Source organism: Brachyhypopomus gauderio, chromosome 18 (genome assembly GCF_052324685.1).
Source record: "Brachyhypopomus gauderio isolate BG-103 chromosome 18, BGAUD_0.2, whole genome shotgun sequence".
Taxonomy (NCBI): domain Eukaryota; kingdom Metazoa; phylum Chordata; class Actinopteri; order Gymnotiformes; family Hypopomidae; genus Brachyhypopomus; species Brachyhypopomus gauderio.
Genome location: NC_135228.1, coordinates 5,203,561 through 5,226,904, shown reverse-complemented (window position 1 = coordinate 5,226,904; position 23,344 = coordinate 5,203,561). Strand labels below are relative to the sequence as shown.

Sequence of the window (23,344 nt, the reverse complement as noted above, 5' to 3'; positions counted from 1 at the left end):
ACCTACATGTTACATTTCACCTTAACACACAAAGATTTATAAAGACAAAAAGTAAAAATATACAAATAGGCTTTATGCGTGACTGCAGCTTAAAGTTTCTTTCTTGTGTTTTTTTTGCACACTTTAACTGTAGAATGCGTCTGCGTGGGAACGGCTTCAGCTGACGGACTCTAACCGTTAAAGAGTAACGGCATCGACTGTCTGACCGTGTGCCTGCCCGGGGTTAAGGGTCACCGCCACCGTGGTCAGGATCCGTCACTTACAGAGGGGAGGTCTGCCCTCACTCCCGCCCCGCCGCAATTACAGCCCTAATTGCCCGAACACCTCCGTTCCGCTCGCGAGCACGTGCCGAACCTGACGATGCCACACTTAGCGGGGTGGGTAGCGGGGGTGCGCTGCTGCCACACACCCCTGCACACGCGCTCTCACACACGTGCACGCACACACGAACAATTTGTTTACAGCTGAACGGACAGAATTTACACGGAGGACTGCAGATTGAAGGCTAGCATCCTTGCTACAGAAAAATAATTATATTACCGCTTTTATTCCTATTGTAAAGAAATGTCTATTTTATATTAGCGAATAGTAAACAGCTTTCCTATGTTGTCCTAATAAATAACATGTTCCCACATGTCATATAAGTTAAAAACAAACAACCAAAAAACTAAATTATGAATCAGGATCTTTTATATAAGATTTTCAAACGTCACCTGTGAATCGTCATTTAACCTGCATCGTTTTGGTTAAGTGTTAACTGAGGAATTCTTATTTTTAGCTTAAAATGCTATATTTATATTAAACAACAAATACAACACCAAATTCTATATTTATAGCCTATATATAAAATAAAGACAACAATAATTAGTATTTTGCATTAAATAAGCGTAAGAAGTAAAATAAATGAATAAAATGCATTCTGGTGACCATTCCCATGAATATAGCAGGTTTAATCTAAAGGTTTAGATCTAAATACACTTCCTAAACTCCCTGTCCGAGGATGGTATGCAGCTTATGTAATATAACTGATTTTGGAGCACGTCCGTATCAACAGCGCGTTAAAACCCAAGACATTTCAAAGATCGCAACGTTTGTGTATACAACTGAGCTCAGACAGATAAAGCATTCCCCAGATGTCAACCACAAATATGCTGTTAATTATAAAATTATAAAAGGTCATTATTTAGCCATAAAGAAGCTACAGGTTCAGACGCTGAATTAAGATTTAAAGGTGAAAAAAACATTAAGCAACGTCCTTCGCGCGCCGATGTCCTCGAGCGCTGAAAGGCATTTCCAAACGGCTCTGCACGCGCAGGACTGAACACACGTACGTCAGCGTCTGCGTGCTCAACACGGCCGCGTGCAGCTAACGCTCGAGCCGCGGCTACGTCAACAAGTGCCGTTACACACGAACGAGCGCCACGCAGTTCAGGTTGAGCGACGGCCGCCATCTTGTCGTCGGAAGTAAACATTCCGCGCTGTAACTTTCCCGTGTTGCGTTACACCAGCTCGAAGTCCAACTCACTGTGGGCAGAGTACCATTAAACCCCATCGCCTCATCTTCTAACAGATGCAGTGAAGTAATTAGTTGCCTTTAAATCACTAATGTTGTCAGCGAGCAGAGACTCATTAGCTACACGGCACGAGGCGCAGTCAGTAAAGCGCTACATATTGATATGCTATTACAGTAACCCACGCGCATCCTATGACCGCAGAGGCCTATAAAGCACAAAGCTTTATAAAGTGTGTCTAAAACTACGTCAGGCTTTGTTTATCATAAAAAAGCTGCTTGTGTGTTTGCACAAGCATGAGTTCAATGGTTGAAGATTACGCTATAACAACATCTGACAACTCCCGTCAATAGGACTGGTTCTACAGTCTGGACAAATAGGTAAGTGATGATAGCATCTGCAGGCTGCCTGTGGGCAGAGACGGCGGATACGCGGCAGAGCTGATCTGTGTCATGAGACAGTTTAAATTAAACAATTGGAATTTATGTAAGCGCGTCCAGACAGGAGGAGCTGAGGTCTCCGTGGAGCATGCCATTAACTCCAATTAGTCCCTGACACCCAGTGGTACGAGGGGGGGAGGAGAGAGAGGGAGGATGGGGGGAGGAGGGAGGAGAGAAAGGAAAGGGCATGCAGGAGATATGGCGGTATAAAGTACTATGGGAGAAGGGGTGAGAGACGGTGGGGTTAATTGAAGGTAATTATTTGATCTCGGCGGTTGTGTGCTCATGTCTGTGTTTTCAGGGTTCCTGTCCTGGCACACAGCAGGCAGGGGGCGCACCAGGGGCCTCAGGAGGAGTGAGGTCATCTCAGCACGTCTGCTGTGCTCACCTGCTCCCACACCTCCATCCCCACTTGTGTCCTCACACCCCCACCCACACCTCCATCCTCACCTATGCCCTCACACCTAGCACCCACACCCACGTACACCAGTATCTGGGCGCTTGGAGACTGGAACATTTGGGCCTTATTTTGAGCCGTATCTCGAAGGAAAGAGCCTGTTGTCTCTAAAACAACACGCATCCAGAGAGAGATGGAGGGAGTGGATGGAGAGAGATGGAGAGAGAGGAAGATAGAGAGGGAAGGAGACAGAGACGAGGGAGATGGAGAGAGACTGTCTACACTCACTGTCGAGGCAGTTAATATAAGGTTTGAAGATAAGGCCTCACAGACAAACATTGACAAAAATCAGCCATTCCAGCGCTGAGTCTGGGCTGCCAGTCAAACTGAGGGACAGGGCAAGAATCAGCAGGCCCATGCCGATAAGGACCTAAGGCAGAGCATCTGCAGGCAGAGAGAGAGAGAGAGAGAGAGAGAGAGAGAGAGAGAGAGAGAGAGAGAGAGAGAGAGAGAGAGAGAGAGAAAAGAAGTGTAACAAACAGAAATGAAGAGGAGCAAGAGAAGTGCTGTGTACTTAACACCGTGTTCAGAACTAGAGAGTGGTGAGTACCCTACAATGTGTTCAGCACTAGTTTCATGTGGCTCCCCAGCCGGTCCGCGGGCTCACCTGCACAAACGGGGCGACACACTGCTACATTTTCGTGGTGCGCAGTTAGTTTACAAGCCTAGCGAGCCGCTAATACTTTTAAAACCGGCGTAGTGGAAAACACGCATTTGACTGTCTTCACAGCTAATAATTTACACTCGCCACCCCCCCCCCCCCCCCCCCCCCTCAACAGATTACACTCGCCCATGTACGATGTGGCTCTTTGCCGCAACACAGTAAGAAAAGTGGCTCTTGGTCTATGACGGGTTGGCCACCCCTGCTCTACACCATGTAAAGTACTATAGAGTTCAGTACTAGAGTGGTGGGTACTCTATACTGGGTTCAGCACTGGAGTGGTGGGTACTCTATACTGGGTTCAGTACTAGAGTGGTGGGTACTCTATACTGGGTTCAGTACTAGAGAGTGGTGGGTACTCTATACTGGGTTCAGCACTAGAGTGGTGGGTACTCTATACTGGGTTCAGTACTGGAGTGGTGGGTACTCTATACTGGGTTCAGTACTAGAGTGGTGGGTACTCTATACTGGGTTCAGTACTAGAGAGTGGTGGGTACTATATACTGGGTTCAGTACTAGAGAGTGTTGGGAAAATTATTAACAGGAGGAATATTCTAGATGTCACCTTGACAAAAAAATGTGATAGCAGGTGTACGTTGTGCTGCCTGAAGACACCTGAAGGTCCCATTGTACCTGCGATTGGCTAAAGGTGGAAAGTGTGTGTTTGTGTGAAGGAAGGGCTCATCAGGGCCATGTATGGGAGAGTAGAGGAAGTGTGTGTGTGTGTGTGTGTGTGTGTGTGGGAGAGGGCTGGTAGAGGAGGAGAGAGAGGTGGAGAGGTGTGAGATCCGATTAGCAAAAATAGCACTGGCTTCAAGGCCTTGGGGCATTGAAGACACTAGTTAAAAGAGAAAGATACAAGAAAGATATGATAAAGAGTATGATACAAGACAGAGAAAGATATGAGAAAGAGAAAGATATGAGAAAGAACTATGCATATGAGAAATATGAGGTATGAGCTCTAACTTTTAAAGCTTTTAATAATCAGTTTTTGAGTGTTTCTTAATAAGTGTTGGTACACACTTGTTTACACACCAACACCGCAACACACAGCTGTAGGTCTAGGATATCTAAATGAGCTGTTTTGGTAGTTCTTCAGGGCTTGTCTGAGACTGTGTAGGGGGCCTCTCTGTGTAGGGGCCTCTCTCTGTGTAGGGGCCTCTCTCTGTGTAGGGGCCTCTCTGTGTAGGGGCCTCTCTCTGTGTAGGGGCCTCTCTGTGTGTAGGGGCCTCTCTGTGTAGGGGCCTCTCTCTGTGTAGGGGCCTCTCTCTGTGTAGGGGCCTCTCTCTGTGTAGGGGCCTCTCTGTGTGTAGGGGCCTCTCTCTGTGTAGGGGCCTCTCTGTGTAGGGCCCTCTCTCTGTAGGGGGCATCTCTGTGTAGGGCCCTTGCTGTGTAGGGATCTCTCTGTAGGGGCCTCTCTGTTCTGTGAGCGCTTCGTCAGCACCACTGCTGTGGCTCCTTGGCCCAATCAATGCAGCTGGGCTTGTTTTCTTTCTCTGACATTGCAGAACACTGAGCTGGATGTAAACCTAGCTGTTAATACAGCATAGCACCTCATAGCCCAAGGCCCACTGTATCCCAAGAAGAAAACCGCAGCAGATTCAGCATGGACTACACAAGAATGCTAGCCCCTCTGAACGCTAGCAGCTCTTGAATGCTAGCCCATCTGAACATAGGTAACTCCTGGCATTAGCTGGTCCTGACGCTAGCCCCTCTGAACGCTAGCAGCTCCTGAATGCTAGAAGCTCCAAATGCTAGCAGCTCTTGAATGATAGTCACTCTGAACGATAGTGGCTCCTGAATGCTATCAACTTTGTACGCTAGCAGCGCATGAATGCTAGCATCCCCTGAATGCTACCAGCTCTGTATGCTAGCGGCTCCTGAATGCTAGCAGCTCTGAACAGTAGTGGCTCCGGGGCTCCAGCTTCATGTTTTGCCTCTCGGTCTTCATCAACAGGAAAGTCTTATAAACAAAAGCAGCTTTGAATAGTCACCTTCCCTTAAGACCTGCAGATTTTCACCCTCTCCTTACACAAACACTGCAAAAGGTAATAACAATAATAAAAAACTGTTGTTATGGAAAAAATAAACACCCCATAGATAAATAAACATACAAATGAATAATAAACAACGTAGCGTAAACAAGGCCACTCTGGTAGCGTATGAAGTCAAAATACTCCGAAATAGATACGCAACCGTCAAGCAAACAAATATGTTGCACCCGGTGGGGGGCTGGGGTCTGTTTTCCCCTGGAGCGGCAGTGACATCTCACATACACAAACACATAGCACTGTGCCTCAAGCAACACATTCTCACTAGCCAAGCGTGCACGAGAGAGGCTGAAGCAAAACGCTGCCCCCTAATGGCCAGAACAGGAGGTGCAGCTTGGAGACAGTCTCTTTTTCCAAGGGGACATGGGGTGTACGACCTGTCCGGTGTGTGAGAGAGAGGTGTACAACAGGGCAGAGGTGAAAGGGCAGAGCTGATCTGTGTGGCATGCAGTACACTTTGCAGAATAATTAGGTGACTGAGGCAGTGCTTGCCCACCCTGCGTTTGCTGGAGGTTGGTGTGGGTGTGTGAGGGGTTCAGGCTGGAGGTCGGTGTGGGTGTGTGAGGGGTTCAGGCTGGAGGTCGGTGGGGAGGTGTGAGGGGTTCAGGCTGGAGGTCGGTGGGGAGGTGTGAGGGGTTCAGGCTGGAGGTTGGTGGGGAGGTGTGAGGGGTTCAGGCTGGAGGTTGGTGGGGAGGTGTGAGGGGTTCAGGCTGGAGGTTGGTGGGGAGGTGTGAGGGGTTCAGGCTGGAGGTTGGTGGGGAGGTGTGAGGGGTTCAGGCTGGAGGTTGGTGGGGAGGTGTGAGGGGTTCAGGCTGGAGGTTGGTGGGGAGGTGTGAGGGGTTCAGGCTGGAGGTTGGTGGGAGTGTGTGAGGGGTTCAGGCTGGAGGTTGGTGGGGAGGTGTGAGGGGTTCAGGCTGGAGGTTTGTGGGAGTGTGTGAGGGGTTCAGACTGGAGGTTGGTGGGGAGGTGTGAGGGGTTCAGGCTGGAGGTTGGTGGGAGTGTGTGAGGGGTTCAGACTGGAGGTTGGTGGGGAGGTGTGAGGGGTTCAGACTGGAGGTTGGTGGGAGTGTGTGAGGGGTTCAGGCTGGAGGTTGGTGGGAGTGTGTGAGGGGTTCAGGCTGGAGGTTGGTGGGAGTGTGTGAGGGGTTCAGGCTGGAGGTCGGTGTGGGTGTGTGAGGGGTTCAGGCTGGAGGTCGGTGGGGAGGTGTGAGGGGTTCAGGCTGGAGGTCGGTGGGGAGGTGTGAGGGGTTCAGGCTGGAGGTTGGTGGGAGTGTGTGAGGGGTTCAGACTGGAGGTTGGTGGGGAGGTGTGAGGGGTTCAGGCTGGAGGTTGGTGGGGAGGTGTGAGGGGTTCAGACTGGAGGTCGGTGTGGGTGTGTGAGGGGTTCAGGCTGGAGGTTGGTGTGGGTGTGTGAGGGGTTCAGGCTGGAGGTTGGTGGGGAGGTGTGAGGGGTTCAGACTGGAGGTTGGTGGGGAGGTGTGTGAGGGGTTCAGGCTGGCTGCTGGTGGACCTGCTGCTGCTGTGGGTTGCGGGTCATTAGGCGCACTGCCGCACGCCAACATGGCACCATCAATCCTGCCGTGCCTCTGTCGCCATCGATATGAGGCGCGCAGGACAGTAGAGCTGCAGCCACCATAAACAGGACAAACAGCCCCAATAAAATCCTCCCCACCCACACACCCCCTTACCTCACCCCCCCACACACACATTCCCTCCCCCTCTGCCCTCTCCAGTATCACCACCTGAACATTCTTTTGTTCTTCACATTCTGCGTTTGTCACATCTGCACACCCAGTCATCACGCTCTCCTGTCCTCTCTACTCACTGTTCCTCGATCACTCTCTCTACTCATTCTTCCTTGATCACTCTCTACTCTCGCTGTTCCTCGATCACTCTCGCTTTCCTTGTTTAATGCTTCTGTCCTCATTATGCTCTCCCCATCCATACTGTCATTCTACTCCGCAGCCTGTCTCACTCTTCAGTGATGCAGTGTCTCTCTTCCTGTTCAGTGATACAGTCTGTCTAACTTACTCTTCAGTGATAGTCTTTTTGTTCAGTGTTGGTCGTTCTCTTTGTTCAGTGATATAGCATGTCTCTTCGTTCAACGACACAACCTGTCTCTCCTCTTTGTTCATTGATATAGCTTCTCTTTCTGTTCAGTGATACAACCTCTCTCTCTCTTTCTCTCTCGTGGTAGTCTGTGTTTCTGTTTAAGTGTGACCACCCTTTTAAACCTTTCAGACTGACCTATCGGTCTCCCTCAACTCTCACTCTCTCTCTCACACACACAAAGCATCCACCCACATAAACATTTACATTAAACCCTTGATAATTAGTTAAGTGTTACTAAGTGAGGCCCCAGAAACTTGAACTTCAGGTAAAGTGCCACTTTAGCATGACCCATTTCCTAAAACAAATATAATATTTAACTCCTAAAATAAATACCTGAATAAACAATTATTTTTTAAAAATGAACTGGGAGGCCTGGAGAAGAGCATGCCTTCTGCATGGGCACATTCTCTCACAGTGGCTACAGTGCCACCTACTGATTAGAAAAGGCAACTGCTGAGAGACTCAGGATGAGATGAAGTAGAAAGTCATGAAATCAGCTCAGCTCAGGAAAGAAAAGGAAAAAAAAACACCTCTCATTTCTGCCTTCTGAAATCAAAGCCACACAGGGCTCGCCCGCTGGAATCGTGTGTGTGATGCTGCTGCAGAGTCGTGGCTCTTCGGGGGGACGTTAGGCGTGCGCGGGTCCGTCTCCACGCGCCCTTCGCGCCCTGCGGGCCGCTGCCTCCGATCGATCTGCGCTGAGGCGGGGAGAAAAGCCACGTCTCCGCCGCCGATAGCGTGCGAGCTTGCCGCTGGCATTTACCGCTCTGCAGAAAAACACGCATTCCTTAGAACGATGTCTTCTTCTGCCGTCTCCGCAGCGAGGGGTTAGTACAATGGCACAAAAAAATCAGACTCCTGAAAGAAAACTAAAAACCCATCGCCGCGGCTCCTTAAAATGCTTCTGCGGTCTCGCCAAGTCCACGCGAGCCGCGACGAGGCCAGAGCGCACCGTTCTATAGTCCGCGCCGCGTCTTTGAAAACGCTTACATTCAAAGTCCCGCCGCAACGCATTCCGCGGTGCATTTAATTGGTTGACATGGTCAGAAAGGTCATCGGCTAATCACAGTTGAGACGTGGCATAAAGCACAGGATTCTGAGAAACCGAATACTTGCTCGGCTTCCTCGGGTCTCAAGAACTCTCCCTGCCTCTCTGATTCTAAGCACAGACCACAGGCCTTGATCCATCGAGAGGCCAGCTCTCCCCGGCATGAAGAATTCCTCGCTCACATCGAACAGGGCATAATCTTTACTTTATGACATGGCTGGCCTTGCCCTGCTTCTCTCTCTGTGCATCCACACACACACACACCCACCCACCCACCCACCCCCCTCCAGAAGACCCGACGGACCCCGTGTTCAGAGGTACCGCCAGAGCCCCCCCGCTCTTCACGCTGAGTAGTTTTTGACCTCCCTCCCTCCCCCCCCACGGGTCAAGGAGACATTGGTATGGCCCAGCAGCAGATGTTTCTGCCTGCTATGACACAAAACTCTGAAGACCAGGAGCTCTGCCCTGTCAGTGCAATGGAACTAACCCAAAACACTAGTGAAAGGTGCACGAGGACGTGGCAGTCCTCGCTACACCGCTACACTAGGTCCACCTGCTCAATAGAAGTACCTCATAGGATGCCATGCATTTTACACCTCAACTAGAAGTTCTAAGTTGTAAACCACCTCTGTGGTACTAAGAGACACAGACTGTATATAAGGTCTATTATCTGAAGTCCGCCGCCACTCTTCTGGAGTTTCAACCAGACAGCAGGGGTTAGCTGGATGCTTCTAATACACATTTATATGTTTAACACACACTCTTATGTACACAGCATACACTGAAACATCTGCACCAAATATCCAGACATTGTTTTTTAAAAACAACATTTAGGAGATGCCACCATAAATCTGACACAGCTGGGTACAGAACAAGATAATCAGTCCACAACTGGGGGTCCCCCTAGTGGATGCTAGAGGACCTACATGTCCACAAATATAAAAACAAATCCCACAGCACCTGCCGCTTGAAACATTTTCCCCATTTAGGCCTAATATTGTCTAATGAATTGGCAGGTAAACTTGAAAAAGAAAAAGACTCCTGATGGCTAAGTGACAGCAACCTCATCTGTGATAGGTTACAATTTTTTAAATAAATATCAGTTTTTGGCAATATTGTGATTTCTAAAGAAAGGAGAGAGACACACGATTTAAGCACGTCTTTATTTCCATCGTAGACCATTTCTATTGTCCATGTAGTCTCGTATGGACACGATGGTGTGGAGGTGCTTCCAGAAGACGGCCTGCCACACGTCATGACAGAACTTCAGAAGCTCATCGACAGGGCATCGTGGGACAGGGTTGGAGTTCACAGACACAAAACCCCCCACACACAAAAACAGATTAAAAGACTCATTACAGCAAAGCCATTTTAGCACCCACAAAAGCATAATCGTGGGTAAAAACAGTGAGGAACGTCACTCTTCACTCCCTACACACTTCGTAGGGAACTTTTCTGTAGGGTCCCTCAGAGCAGTCCACTCATTGGAGACTCCAGTCCACACTGGAGGGAAGGGGACACAAGTACTGCTTAGGACAAAGCCCTCTCAAAAATGTCCCATAATCCTTAGCAAGGAAAAAAGGAATGCCATTCAAGGCACCTATTGGGGAGTTTGTTCTTTGTACAAGTGTTGGTTGCATTTGCCAATGAACGGCCTGCAGATCTCTGGGGGAGATCTCTGGGTTTGTTCAGCTGCTGAACAAACAAACAGCAGCATGGTACATTATGATTGACAGACTGCTAAGAGGTCAGGTGGATTCTCAGTCCAGACAGTCTCTCTGCTCATCAGACTGACCCAGGATCAGCCTGTACAGCTGCAGTGGGCGCGCAGGCATTTCAGTTGGACGTGACCTGGGACGATGAGCTGCTGCTGCCCGAGCTCTTGGTGCTCTTCTGCCCCCTGGTGGCGCTGGCCTGCCGTGGCACCCGCTGGCTGGAGCCGTCGCGGCCGGCCTTCTCGCCGTGACCCGCACCTGATTTGCTTCTTACTGTTTCCAAACACACATACACAAACGTGCACATACAAACACACAGAGGCAGATTAATAGATGGGCATTTGTTTGAGTGTGTGTTGATTGACAGATTCCATCTTTATTCAAGTCAGCCATCTCACTCCCCCCCCCCCCCCCCCCCCCTAGCCCCCCCACCCCCACTCCCACTGACTTGCGTCATGACGACATACACCATGGTGACAGACACACACGGATGGTTCTGATTGGCAGGGCCTCACATGCACTAGCCAGATCACTGCACATGAACAGAGCAGGCCCCGCCCACAGACAGTCTGTTAGCGCAGTCCCGCCCACAGACAACACAGACATGGAGCAGCACAGAAGATGTGAGTTTTGGGGACGACTGCGTCTAGTCGAGGGAGGCCCTACTCACACAGTGTGGCTGTAACCAACACCAGGCCTGTCACATTGATGCAGGTGGGCAAAATCTCTACCTGCCGACTTTAGGCAGCCCTGGATTACACGCACCCGTCACCCCTAACCGTGCTAACCCTGCTACCGTGCTAACAGGGCTAAGAATGCTGAATTGTGGTTAGCATGGCCTAGCCTGCCCAATGCTAACTGCTCCTCTTTCGCTCTCTTTCATTATTAGCCACATTAGCATTAAAGGAGAAGTTCTCTTTGAAATCAGAGAAATTACGCTCCACCAGGAAGGCGTGGCCAGGCATCCAGTGGGAGGAGCACACAGCGGGTAGGAGGTGGCCAGTGGGAAAGCAGAGCTGTCGCCGAGGAGACACTGTACAACAACTGTACTCGTGCTGATAGATGGCCAGGCTCTGCAAACACCAGGTGGCGCAGTCGTTCAAACACAACAGCTCAAAACACACAAGCCGTTCACCGCCGACACGGAAAACCCAGATATTCATGAATGAAAATGAATGAATGTTAATATGATGACGAAATGTAAACAGGCACCATGCTTCCCTGGAGTGAGTGGACAAACCAAACAGGCATAATTTACTGGGCTAGTGAAGTATATGGGGGAGGGGGAGGGGTTCTGGAGCAGGAGACAGAAAAGAGTGAGAGGAACACGTGAACATGAGACAAAACAGAGTGAAACAGAAGAGAGAGTGAGACAGAACCAATATTGGCAAGTCGATACCAAAATTGAACACGCAACGTTCACAAACAACTAATGTTAGCTTGCTTAGGCTAATGCTGCGGTAGTTCACAACCAGTGATGTAGTCAAGAGTTGATATTTTATAAGCTACACTTATTTACTCTGCATCCCTGCTCATATTAATGGACCATTAGCGCACTGTGTGTACAGTAACTCTGGTTCTTTCTGAGATATTTTGCAAATCTCTGTGTACATCAAATAATTTCTAGGGTAACCGCCCCCATTAGGATCATGTACCCATTAAGCACACTTGCAACATTGAACAAATTATTTTAATACAAAAAAGTTATTATCCTGCTTGATAACTAAATCAAGACATGTAGTTGTTTTTTAAAATATCCCATGCAATTTAAAGCCAATCATACTGCTACATTTTTTAACAACATTCTGTCAGTTCCACAACATTCTGTCAGTTAACAACATTCTGTCTGTTCCCTCTTCCTGATCTGGAGAGACCCCTCAGATTTTAAAAATTTTAATATATAGCAATTTTTATTTAGTTAAGCATCACCAATTTTTACAAATTTAAGAGATTAATAGTTTTAACACAACCTAGCACAAGTTGGAACTTGGATGTAAGAGAAAGTTACAGTTAATTCAAAATACAGTTTTACAGCGTTTTAGCAAATGCTGCAATTCCTTGTTAGCATGCTAGTCATATGAGATTGCTGCAGACACCAATATAGTAAACCACACATGATAATTTCTTGTGTTTTACTATTTAGGACATAATTTATTTCCAAATGGATGAGAAATAATATTTGTAGATTGCAGGTTTTTTTTTTTTTTTTTTCATTTTTACATGAGCTTAAAGGGAGCACATCGGAGAAAAGCTTAAATATAAACATATAATCAGTATTTCTTGCTTCACTTCAAACAGTATATGATTATATACATGGTAAAGAACATTTTTGTGACAAAATACTGATGTTAAAATAAAGCCCATTATATTTTAAATGCGAAAGTATTGCTGTCCCCATTAGGCTCAGGGTGCTCCCTTTAAGCTCAATTACATAGACTGCCTATGTGAATAGTTCATTTATGGTCTAAAAACAATCACTGTCAGTTTTCTGTGTAAGTTATGGCAAAATAATTAGCAATATCTTATTTGAGTTAAGATGACAAAACCAAGACAAAACTACGTTTTTGTGTGTTGGCTTATATCTTTTAGGGCATCTGGTTACATGAATTTTAATAAAAAAATATTTCATTCACTATCACTTTCCTCTCATATTATTATTATTGTGGTTTTCCAGAACATAATCATGTCACTTTCGTATATGTTTTCAGTGAGATCAAACAACTTTCCATGTCTAAATTTAATTTAAAATAAAAAAATAAATAATTATTTACAAACAATAATTTAAAATGTAAAATATTCTTGAGTTTAATTGGAACGGGTGTGCTTAATGGGTACAGAATGCACCCATTAAGCACACCTCAGACTTTTGACTTTTAAACTTTAATAACTTTATTATAACTTAACATCTCCTGCTAAACAGAATGACTTTTGCTTTAAATATGTCAAATAAGCTTAATGGGGGCGTTTACCCTACTTTTTGGTGCTATTTGTAACCAAATCACACCCTTTTTGCTGGAATTTTTTAAATAAAAGCATTTATGTTGACCTACATATATTTAATTTGTTTATTCTTTGTTGTGGTATTGAAATTGGTATCAGGAATCAAAGAATTGAACTGGTATTGGTATTGACTAATACATTTCTGGTATTATGACATCCCTCAGGGACACACTGAACAAAAGACAAAAAAGAGTGAGACAGGGACATGGCTATTGTAAAGACATAAGAGAGTGAGACAGGAACACAGTGAATGTAAGAAACGAGAGTGAGACCAAATGATAGAGAAGAAGAAAAAGGGAAGGACAATAAAGAGAAAGATTGTGGGAACACAGGCAGATGAGACAGAGAGAGGGGGAAGAGAGGGAGGGGGAGAGAGGGAGAGAGAGAGAGAGAGGGAGGGAGGGAGAGAAGGGGAGAGAGAGAGAAAGAGGGAGAGCGGGGGAGAGAGGGGGGGCGGAGAGCTCAACGTGAAGACCTTGATGTGAAGGAAATGGAGGACTGAAAGAAAAGGGCAGGGAGTGGAAAGGAAGACCTTGAGAGAGGGAAGAGCTCTGGTCACCAGGGTTGTAGACCACTATCTTAGCCCCTCCCCTCTGAGGGCGGGCAGCAGGGCCAGGAGGAGGGGCCTGAGGGGTGGTTTTTTTAGTGCTCTTGTCCAAGATCACAGAATCCTCTTCTTCAGGACATTTTACACACACACACACACACACACAAAAATATATATGCCACAAGAAAAAGAAAGAGGTATTAACACAGGAGCAACTACTAGTTTCAAAGCATGCATTTCTCTGGTTTTCTCAAGGTTTCCACAGCGTTCACCTGCATTCTAGCAACTTGGCTTTAATCGCCTCGGTCTGTTTTCCTCACCCACTCTATTCTAATCCTAACGCCCGTCTGCATAATTTTAATGCAACAGCAGCTCTGTGTTAAAAACATTAAATATTCTGAACGAACCTTGTTGCGGCTCTATATGTGACTACAGCACCACCCAGTGGCCACAGGTGAAAGGAAAACAAAAAACAAAACGTAGGACTTAAGATGCAATGCCAGACCAAAAGTTTGTTCCACTAATGTTTACAATTTAAACCAGGACCTGAAGATTTAATGAAATTTATTTTACATTCATACGGTGTATATAATACAAAAAATATGGTGCACATTAAAATGGTACTGATTACAAGCTGATGTTTATTTTCTGCAGAAAAATAAATCGACTTTACAAGATGACTTATTTTGCCTGCGTCACCGTGCTCGTGAGACAGTGCAGGTGTGTCGGCCGCATGTCCCGTGGTGTCTTTGGCTGACCTCTGGATCGCGGGACAGAGGCCATGAGGAAGGGGCAGGGCGGGGAGGCGCAGGAGCGCCACCTGCAGGCCAGCACTGCCAACAACCCCCCAGACACCTGAGTCACGCAGCACGAGGTAACCGCTCCCTCCCGACCTCAGTGTCTGTGAGTAGTAATGTCGACGGGACTGTAATGGCGGTTCACTGTCTGTATTTGGACTTTGAAAGAGTCGCACAGACACAGAACTGGAACCAGCGCCGTGTACGGAGCGCATGTACAAACTGGTGTCTGCTCTCTGTCCAGATAAAAACACTCCCCAGCAAACACAACAAGAAAATCGCTGATACTCTCAACAGCTTTATTCACACGGACATACATGTGTCTGTCGGCCATGGGGACACAACAGACAGACCTCAGATCAGTGGAGAAGCTGAATAAACCCTGGGCCGCCGAACAGTGACCCAGACTGACCTCTGGCCTCTGAGGGGGCGGCTGCAGAGTGCGACACCGTGGAAGCAGCGTCGGCCGTGGACGTGTCCGAGATCCGCTGACCTGCGCACATGGCCTTCAGGGTCTGGAAGACAGCCAGAGGAGCCACGTTCATCTTCAGGAGGTCCACGATGATCCTGCAGGAGAACATGTGGTTTAATGATCTCTCCCACCATCACACACGCATGCACGCACACTCACTCACACACACTCTATGATCTATCTCTGTCTTTCTCACACACAATCATACACTTTTTATGTAAAAGTGGGTCTGTGACACTGGTTTATAAAGCCGTTCACATCAACAAAACAAATTCAGTCAAAATAATGCAGGGCACCAATATGTTTATATTTGGTTTAAAAAACTATTTTTAAAACATATATTAATTATATATTTATGTTTTTAATATACATTACATTATGCATTTCTAAAATATATACATTATATTCATGTTTATATATTGCATATTCATATATGTAATATTTTGTATTTTTTATTTATATAACATCCATGTTATAACATCCACATATAAGCACAAATATAACAAATTATATATATATATATATATATGCGCGCATTTGTATGTTTTATATACATGTATATTATATACACTGGAGATCAAAATGAGAGAACACTTGATTTTTTTTATTTTTTATTATGTAACATTGGGCTGTAATGTAAAATAATTTAGGCTGCAAGTTAGGCTGTAAAGTTAGGCTCAGTTAAACAGGGTTTGTCAGATAATTAAGAAAATTAGCACCAGGTGCCAGATAAACACCAATAACTTGCAGGTGTCTGAAAGTATTGTATAATTTTGAACAGTGTTATTTTTACAATTATATCTTTTAAGTTTTTATGCTGTGCTTTAGAATATATACAATTTATGAAATTAGCTTAAAATACCGCTATTTCACTCCTGTTAAGAAAATTTCCTATAGGACTACACAATGGCCTTGACATTTAGGACAGTTGTTCTCCACTTTCGATCTATAGTGTACATATTAAATATATTTATAATATGTGAATATAAAGATGCAGCCCTGTAACCAAAAGATCTGAAGATGCTCAACACATCTCAACACATCTCCCAGCACGCTGACAGTACACCGGAGGAGAAGAACTCACTTAAAGACCTCCTGGTCCATAACTATACCCGCAGCCTGCGTCAGCTCGAACAGCTCCATCTCCTCTGCGTTCAGCACCTTCTTCTTCTTCAGGCTGAACTTCTGCACGTTTCCGCTGACCGAGACGCCCAGCGAGGGCGAGTCCGGGGCGGCGGGCAGCGGCCCGGCCTGCGCTGAATGGGACGTGGTCATCAGATACCGGACACAACCGACCAGATACGGCGGCTACGGAGGGGCAGGACACAACGGGCATGTTTTCACTTTTAGGGCAACTTGACATACTTTAAGACCTTATAACGCTAATGGCTCCTTAGGTGGCGTACTTAGACAGCTTAAGTGTTGTACTTAAGTGTACTTGATCCACTCGGTGTGTCTGTATTCACAAATGAACGTTACCTGGTCAGCTGCTCTGATAGCTGCTAGCTTAGCTTCCTAGCTCGGATACGAGGGCTACAAGCTTAGATACCATTTAAAAACTCTATGATATTCACTTTTAACATCTAGTTTACATCTTAATGTAATTTAAGTGCAGTAAGTAAAAGGTAAAACAGTGAAATTGTGATACTCACAGCAGACTGAGAACCCGCTTATACCAAACGAACACTCGCTCGTTTTAAGGCAGCGAATTACCGGAGTTGAAAAAAACCCTCCACTGCCCCCTACTGGAGAACCAGCACACAGCACTGCGCATGTGCGAGAACTTTATGTAAGAGTCCTGCCTGCAGTTCTTTATATTTAGTTTTCATTGCGATGTTCAATGTCGAAATTTACGCAACGAACGACTAGGCAATTATAAGAAAGTTAAAAATTCGGTTCTATACGGTTGTCCTTAAAAAAATTAATCTTTAATTTCATTTTACATATAATACACAGACACATTAAGCACATAATCTTTAATGTACCTCACTGATCTGTTGAAGAGAACAGGGTTTGTGTCTGTACTGAGAGAACCTCGTTTCATAAACCCAGTTCACTCTTACAGTTGGAGTGTATTTGTACACCAGCCCTGCTGGTAATAACATCGTCCCCCAGAACAGTCATTGCTCATATATACAGGACTGTCTCAGAAAATTAGAATATTGTGATAAAGTGCTTTATTTTCCGTAATGCAATTAAAAAAAATGAAATGTCATACATTGTGGATACATTACAAATCAACTGAAATATTGCAAGCCTTTAATTGTTTTAATATAGCTGATTATGGCGTACAGCTTAAGAAAACTCAAAAATCCTATCTCAAAATATTAGAATATCTTGAAAAAGTATCCTAGTAGGCTATTCAACTAATCACTTGAATCGTCTAATTAACTCGAAACACATGCAAGTGTTTCCTGAGCCTTGAAAAACACTCAGCTTGGTTCAGTAATCTAAATCTCAAGTATGGGGAAGACTGCTGATCTGACTGCTGTCCAGAGGACCATCATTGACACCCTCCATCAGGAGGGTAAGAAACAAAAAGAAATTTCTCAAAGAGCAGGCTGTTCACAGAGTGCAGTTTCAAAGCACATTCACAAAAAGTCTGTTGGAAGGGGGAAATGTGGCAGGAAACGCTGCACAACCAAGAGGGATGACCGCAGCCTTAACAACATTGTGAAGAAGAGCCGCTTCCAGAATTTGGGGGAGCTTCAAAGACAGTGGACTGAAGCTGGAGTCCAGGTATCAAAAGCCACTGTTCACAGACGTGTCCGGGAAATGGGCTACAATAGCCATATTCCCATGGTCAAGCCACTTCTGAACTCAAGACAACGGAAGAAGCGTCTGACTTGGGCTATGGAAAAGAAGCACTGGACAGTTGCAGAGTGGTCCAAAGTCCTCTTTTCAGACGAAAGCAAGTTTTGTATGTCATTTGGTAGTCAAGGCGCCAGAGTCTGGAGAAAGGCTGGAGAGGAGCAAAATCCAAGTTGCTTGAAATCCAGTGTGAAGTTCCCACAGTCAGCGATGGTTTGGGGAGCCATGTCAGCTGCTGGTGTTGGTCCACTGTGTTTTATCAAGTCCAGAGTAAATGCAGTTGTGTACCAAGAGATTTTAGAGCACTACATGCTTCTATCTGCTGAAAAGCTCTATGGAGATGATGCTTTCATTTTCCAGCATGATCTGGCACCTGCCCACAGTGCCAAAACCACCAGTAACTGGTGTACTGACCATGGCATTACTGTTCTTGATTGGCCTGCCAATTCCCCTGACCTGAACCCCATAGAGAATTTGTGGGGTATTGTGAAGAAGAAGATGAAAGACACCAGACCCAATAATGCAAATGAGCTAAAGGCCGCTATTGAAGCATCCTGGTCATCCATAACACCTCAGCAATGCCACAGGCTGATTGCCTCCATGCCACGCCGCATTGATGCAGTAATCTGTGCAAAAGGATTCCCAACTAAGTACTGAGTGCATTAATGGACATTTTCAAATGTTTGATTTTGTTTTGCTGTTATATTTTTTATTTTTTTACTTGGTCTGAGGAAATATTCTAATATTTTGAGATAGGATTTTTGAGTTTTCTTAAGCTGTACGCCATAATCAGCTATATTAAAACAATTAAAGGCTTGCAATATTTCAGTTGATTTGTAATGTATCCACAATGTATGACATTTCATTTTTTTAAATTGCATTACGGAAAATAAAGCACTTTATCACAATATTCTAATTTTCTGAGACAGTCCTGTAAACGCCTCTAGCTTGGTCAGGGACTTGTGTGGGACCGTACTTTTTAAAATTATTTAATAAAATAAGATATTCTCCACAGCATCGCCCTCTGGAAATGCGTTCCAGCGACGATGCAGTGAACATGTACGCACAGCCAGGTACGTCATGCTCACACTGCATTGATCCACTCTGCCTGACTGGTGGTGTGAGCTGAGCCAGACTGCTGCCTCCACTATAAACAAACTCACAGAAAAGTAACCACACAATGTGTGATATCACCTAGCAACTACACCCTGATTACAATGTCCACTACCTTCAGGAGGGTTTACGTTGTTGTGAGAGAGAGAGAGAGAGAGAGAGAGAGAGAGAGAGAGAGAGAGAGAGAGAGAGAGAGAGAGAGAGAGAGAGAGAGAGAGAGAAACACAGATTACCATTTCCACAATAACATGGTATATGCAGAAATACTTAAGTTAATTTCAATATACCTTTCCAATATTTAAAAAATATCTTCCAAAAAATGTTTAAGACCTCATCACCACTTTAAGCTGTAATGAGCAAGAAATCCTTAACTTGCAAAATTATTTTAATTTGCAATTGAATCTTTAAAACACAACCATACAACAGAACTTGGATACAGTATGACGAAATGAAGGTAAAAAGAATAAGTTGAACCAGGGCTAAATATATAAAAAAATAACTTAAGTCACGACAAGAAACAAGTAACTCTCAGCTATTCATCACAAAATGATGAATAATAACAGTAAACACGGTACTCATGACATGTGCATCAATGCATTTGTTTTGCATTCAAATGACTTCAAATTGCTTTTTGAGTTTTTCTTTATGTCTAGATCGATATAAATTTCATTAATGCTGTGACTGTACTTATGTTCATTTATGTATAAATGGAGCATCTGTAGTCAAATGTGTGTTATGTTCGTTTATGTATAAATGGACCATCTATAGCCGCATGTGTGTTATGTTCGTTTATGTACAAATGGACCATCTATAGCCGCATGTGTGTTATGTTCGTTTATGTATAAATGGACCATCTGTAGCCGCATGTGTGTTATGTTCGTTTATGTATAATTGGAGCATCTGTAGCCGCATGTGTGGTATGTTCGTTATTTCACAATAAACGAGGACCTTCGGCGCGTCAACACCAGCGTGAGTGTCCAAGCTCCCTGCATTGTGGCAACCCCTAAATAACCACTCACTCACTCTAGCTACATCATCTCAAGACGTTGGACTTGATCAGTTGGGACATTAATGATCCTAAAGCCCCAGTTGCAATTTAAATAGTCTCTGGACGCTTTGCGGGGAGGAAAATAAATACATTCATGAATGCCTTTTGCAGTAATTTAGGCAAAACTAAAATACAATACCTCAAAATTGCGATAAACTTTAATACATTGTAGAGGAAGAAGGTGCAGGTCAGAGTCTCCTGCATTACTCCTCACTAATGTGTTAGTACGCACATCTGACCTTCTCCTCCATTTATGTTACACTCTCTCTGTCGTTTACTACACCCATAGCCTCCGCTAACCCTGGGACTGAGATCATCTCGAGACTGATATGATAATCATGGGACTAACACGTAACAATGACCCGTTTGAAAGTGTCACTCTGGATCATTGCGTTTTGTCCGTTACACGCTAGTGCGACGCACTGCTTGCACATCAAGTTCAGTTCAACATCTTGCGATGGTGATGCTCATCAAGATGATGGAACTCCATATTTCAGTCCATGCACAACACAGAAACAAAGAGTGATCCAGATCGTACCCGGGGAGAACAGCAGAACCCTTTCTGTGCAGTTCTGAGAAGAAGATGGGACAGGATCCATACAGGAGTGAGATGTGCGAAAGGACGCCTGAACAGTCCAGCTGTCAGAAGCCCAGAGTTTGCCTTACTGACACGAGGCCAGAGGGAAGCAGGTGACTCAAAGAATTCTGTACAGTTATTCCCCCATTTAGGAATGTTTAGCAAAGTCCGGTTAGTGTCAACTAACACGCGGGAGTTTGGTGTCCCTCATTCCTTTGCCATCGTCTTCTACGCCACGCTTCCGAGAAGTTGGTGAAGCGTCCTGTTGCGTCTCCAGGTCCGGGGAGGTGGAGACTGGTAGGGGCGTGTCAGAGGCGGGGCTCTCCAGGCCAGACAGCGGCGCCGTCTGAAATGCCGTACTTCCCTCCTATTCAGTACGCCAAGCAGTACGAGATAACCGGTAGTATGTCCGAGGTTATGAAAACAGCCCAGTCCTGTTAGAGCGCCCCCTATCGCTGTCTGCATCACCACCTCCTCATCCTACTCCTCCTCTTGGGCCTGTGGATGATCCTGGTTGGCGCAGAGCTCTAGTGCCCCCGTGTGGCTGTTAGGAGGCATGACACCAGCCTGAGAGAGGATCTCTTGTCTGAGTGAGGCCAGCTGAGCTTGCAGTAGCTCTTTATGCTGAGACTGCAAAGTCTCCATCTACAACACAAAAACAGAGTGTAGCCGTCAGTCAGCATGTCAACCAATCAAATGTTACAGCAACGTGAGCCAATAGCCAAACAGGACAGTGAGGTAGGCACGTAGAGGTGCAAGGCTGAATGATTTGGGGAATGAACCAATCATATTTTTTAGACCAAGATTAATGGTCTACAAACTAAACTCCAAGTGTGTATTCAGGATCAAGTCAGTTCTCAACCAACACAAAGTCACTTCCCTAGTTCCTATGTGAAAACAACCATAGGAAATTGTGCAGTTTCTACACTAACTCTTTAAACATCTCTATTTCAGAACAATTGAAAAAGAAAGTGATCTAAGGATCTTGTTCAGAATCCTGCTTAGTCCTAGTCAGCATGTCAACCAATCAAATTAAACGTTACAGCAACATGAGCCAATAGCCAAACAGGACAACAGTGAGGTAGGCACGTAGAGGTGCAAGGCAGAATGAGTTGGGGGAATGAATCACTCATGCCATGAACCAATATTGCCATTAGAGATTAAGTTCTACCAACAAGACAAACACATGTCCCTTGTTCCTATGTGAAAACAATTATAAGTTACTGCTCCAATTATTTAAACATCTCTATTTCAGAACAATTGAAAAAGGAAGCGATCCAAGGATCTTATTCAGAATCTCCATAAGAGATGTCCAGAGAGCAGTGAAGAACTCTGGAGGACCACGTCTCTCACCAGCGTCAGCAGCCTCTGCTGGCCATGGTCAGGGTTCTGGTACACCTGCAGCTCTTCAAACATCTTTACGTTGGACTGAACCAGACTGGCCACCTTCAGAAAACAGGACAGGTCAGATGAGACAGGACAGGTCAGACGAGACAGGACAGAGGGAAAGGACAAGGACGACAGCTGCTGAGAAACACCCCAGCAGATACACACACACACACACACACACACCTGCTCTCTGAGCTGTTTAATCTCAGCCTGTAGGGTCTTCTCCATATTCTCCTTCTCCTGGTGCAGTGTCTCTATCTGCTGACTCAGCTCCACCACGCGTTTCTGAAGCAGCGTCTGCTCTGCTCTCTTGGACCACTGAGCAACAGTCCGGTTCTTCTTCTCCTTGGCCCAGATAAGACGCTTCTGTCTCTTGGTCATGTGTGGCTTGACACAAGGAACGCGACAGTTGTAGCCCATATCCTGGATACGTCTGTGTGTGGTGGCTCTTGAAGCACTGACTCCAGCAGCGGTCCACTCCTTGTGAATCTCCCCCAAGTTTTTGAATGGCCTTTTCTTGACGATGTTTTCAAGGCTGCGGTTATCCCGGTTACTTGTGCACCTTTTTCTGCCACACTTTTCTCTTCCACTCTTCTTTCCATTAATATGCTTGGATACGGCACTCTGTGAACAGCCGGCTTCTTTAGCAATGGCCTTTTGTGGCTTTCCCTCCTTGTGTAGCATGTCTATGAGTGCCTTCTGGACGTCTGTCAAGTCTGCAGTCTTCCCCATGATTGTGTAGCCGAACGAACCAGACTAAGGGACCATTTTAAACACAGAGGAAGCCTTTGCAGGTGTTGTGTTACTCTGATTTTCTGAGATAATGACTTTTGGGGTTTCAATGGTTGTAAGCTACAATTAACAAGAACAGAAATAAACACTTGAAATTGATCACTCCGTCAAGAATCTATGTAATAAATGTGTTTCACTTATTGTACTGAATTACTGAAATGATGTTTGATATTCTAATTTATTGAGATGTACATGTATTACCTTATATCCATATGTTTGTGTTTTATATATTACTTTATATTTATAATATGTGAATATAAAGATGCAGTCCTGTAACCAAAAGCTATGAAGACGCTCAACACGTTTCCTGGCACGCTGACTGTACACAGGAGAAGAACTCACTTAAACGTTAGACGTTATAACGCTGATGGCACCGTCATGTTTTTAGACAACTAAAGAAAATGAACGTTACCCAGTCAGCTGCTCTGACAGCGGCGGTCTTAGCTTCTTAGCTCAGATATCAGGGCGACAACTCAGACAGCCATTTCGAAATACTTTAATAGATATTTATTTTTAAGATCTAGTTTACACCTAAATGTAATTTAAGTGCAGAAAATAAAAGATAAAAACAGTGAAATCGTGATACTCACAGCAGAGAGAGAACCCGCTTATACCAAACGAACACTCGCTCGTTTTATGCAGCGAATTACCGGAGTTGAAAAAACCCACATCTGCCCCCTACTGGAGAGCATGTGCGGGAACCTTCATGTAAGAGTCCTGCCTGTAGTTTTTTTTAAATTTTCATTGCAATGTTCAGTGCCGAAATTTAGGTAATATAAGACAGTTAAACTCACAGTCCAATA

At 45.3% G+C, this 23,344-nt stretch overlaps 2 protein-coding genes and 1 long non-coding RNA gene across 7 annotated transcripts; 1 reads left to right on the top strand and 2 right to left on the bottom strand.

The window, feature by feature from the left end:
• The first annotated feature begins 1,413 nt into the window (after positions 1 to 1,413).
• On the top strand, positions 1,414 to 2,877 carry LOC143482421 (uncharacterized). Its single transcript, XR_013122220.1, has 2 exons — positions 1,414 to 1,891; positions 2,253 to 2,877. It is a non-coding gene; the product is annotated as an uncharacterized LOC143482421 (long non-coding RNA).
• Positions 2,878 to 9,424: 6,547 nt separating this feature from the next.
• Positions 9,425 to 16,543, bottom strand: mzt2b (mitotic spindle organizing protein 2B). Of its 4 annotated transcripts, XM_076980138.1 has the most exons (6): positions 16,464 to 16,543; positions 15,896 to 16,119; positions 14,752 to 14,906; positions 13,528 to 13,671; positions 10,076 to 10,268; positions 9,425 to 9,783 (listed from the first exon to the last, which is right to left on the bottom strand). In XM_076980138.1, exons 2-5 carry the CDS (start codon positions 16,084 to 16,086, stop codon positions 10,117 to 10,119), a joined length of 642 nt encoding a protein of 213 aa, XP_076836253.1. In that variant the 5' UTR covers positions 16,087 to 16,119; positions 16,464 to 16,543; the 3' UTR covers positions 9,425 to 9,783; positions 10,076 to 10,116. The 4 variants fall into 4 exon arrangements, with proteins under 4 accessions (XP_076836253.1, XP_076836252.1, XP_076836254.1 ...); XM_076980137.1 differs by having other exon boundaries at positions 9,425 to 10,268; XM_076980139.1 differs by having other exon boundaries at positions 9,425 to 10,268; positions 13,528 to 13,668.
• Positions 16,544 to 19,077: 2,534 nt separating this feature from the next.
• On the bottom strand, positions 19,078 to 23,229 carry LOC143481831 (uncharacterized). 2 transcript variants are annotated; one of them, XM_076979989.1, is made up of 4 exons: positions 23,132 to 23,229; positions 21,933 to 22,505; positions 21,714 to 21,806; positions 19,078 to 21,005 (listed from the first exon to the last, which is right to left on the bottom strand). In XM_076979989.1, exons 2-4 carry the CDS (start codon positions 22,479 to 22,481, stop codon positions 20,841 to 20,843), a joined length of 807 nt encoding a protein of 268 aa, XP_076836104.1. In that variant the 5' UTR covers positions 22,482 to 22,505; positions 23,132 to 23,229; the 3' UTR covers positions 19,078 to 20,840. The 2 variants fall into 2 exon arrangements, with proteins under 2 accessions (XP_076836104.1, XP_076836103.1); XM_076979988.1 differs by having other exon boundaries at positions 21,933 to 22,601; positions 23,132 to 23,228.
• Between the last annotated feature and the right edge of the window lie 115 nt (positions 23,230 to 23,344).

Coding starts and splice junctions, on each gene's coding strand:
- mzt2b (XM_076980137.1), bottom strand. CDS start 16,086: ATGACCACGTCCCATTCAGCGCAGGCCGGGCCGCTGCCCGCCGCCCCG. Junction 14,907..15,895: donor ATGGACCAGGAGGTCTTTAA/GTGAGTTCTTCT, acceptor GTTCTCCTGCAG/GATCATCGTGGACCTCCTGA. Junction 13,672..14,751: donor CGCCCCCTCAGAGGCCAGAG/GTCAGTCTGGGT, acceptor AATGTCCTGAAG/AAGAGGATTCTGTGATCTTG.
- LOC143481831 (XM_076979989.1), bottom strand. CDS start 22,481: ATGGGGAAGACTGCAGACTTGACAGACGTCCAGAAGGCACTCATAGAC. Junction 21,807..21,932: donor TTAAACAGCTCAGAGAGCAG/GTGTGTGTGTGT, acceptor TGTTTTCTGAAG/GTGGCCAGTCTGGTTCAGTC. Junction 21,006..21,713: donor AGCAGAGGCTGCTGACGCTG/GTGAGAGACGTG, acceptor TTTGTGTTGTAG/ATGGAGACTTTGCAGTCTCA.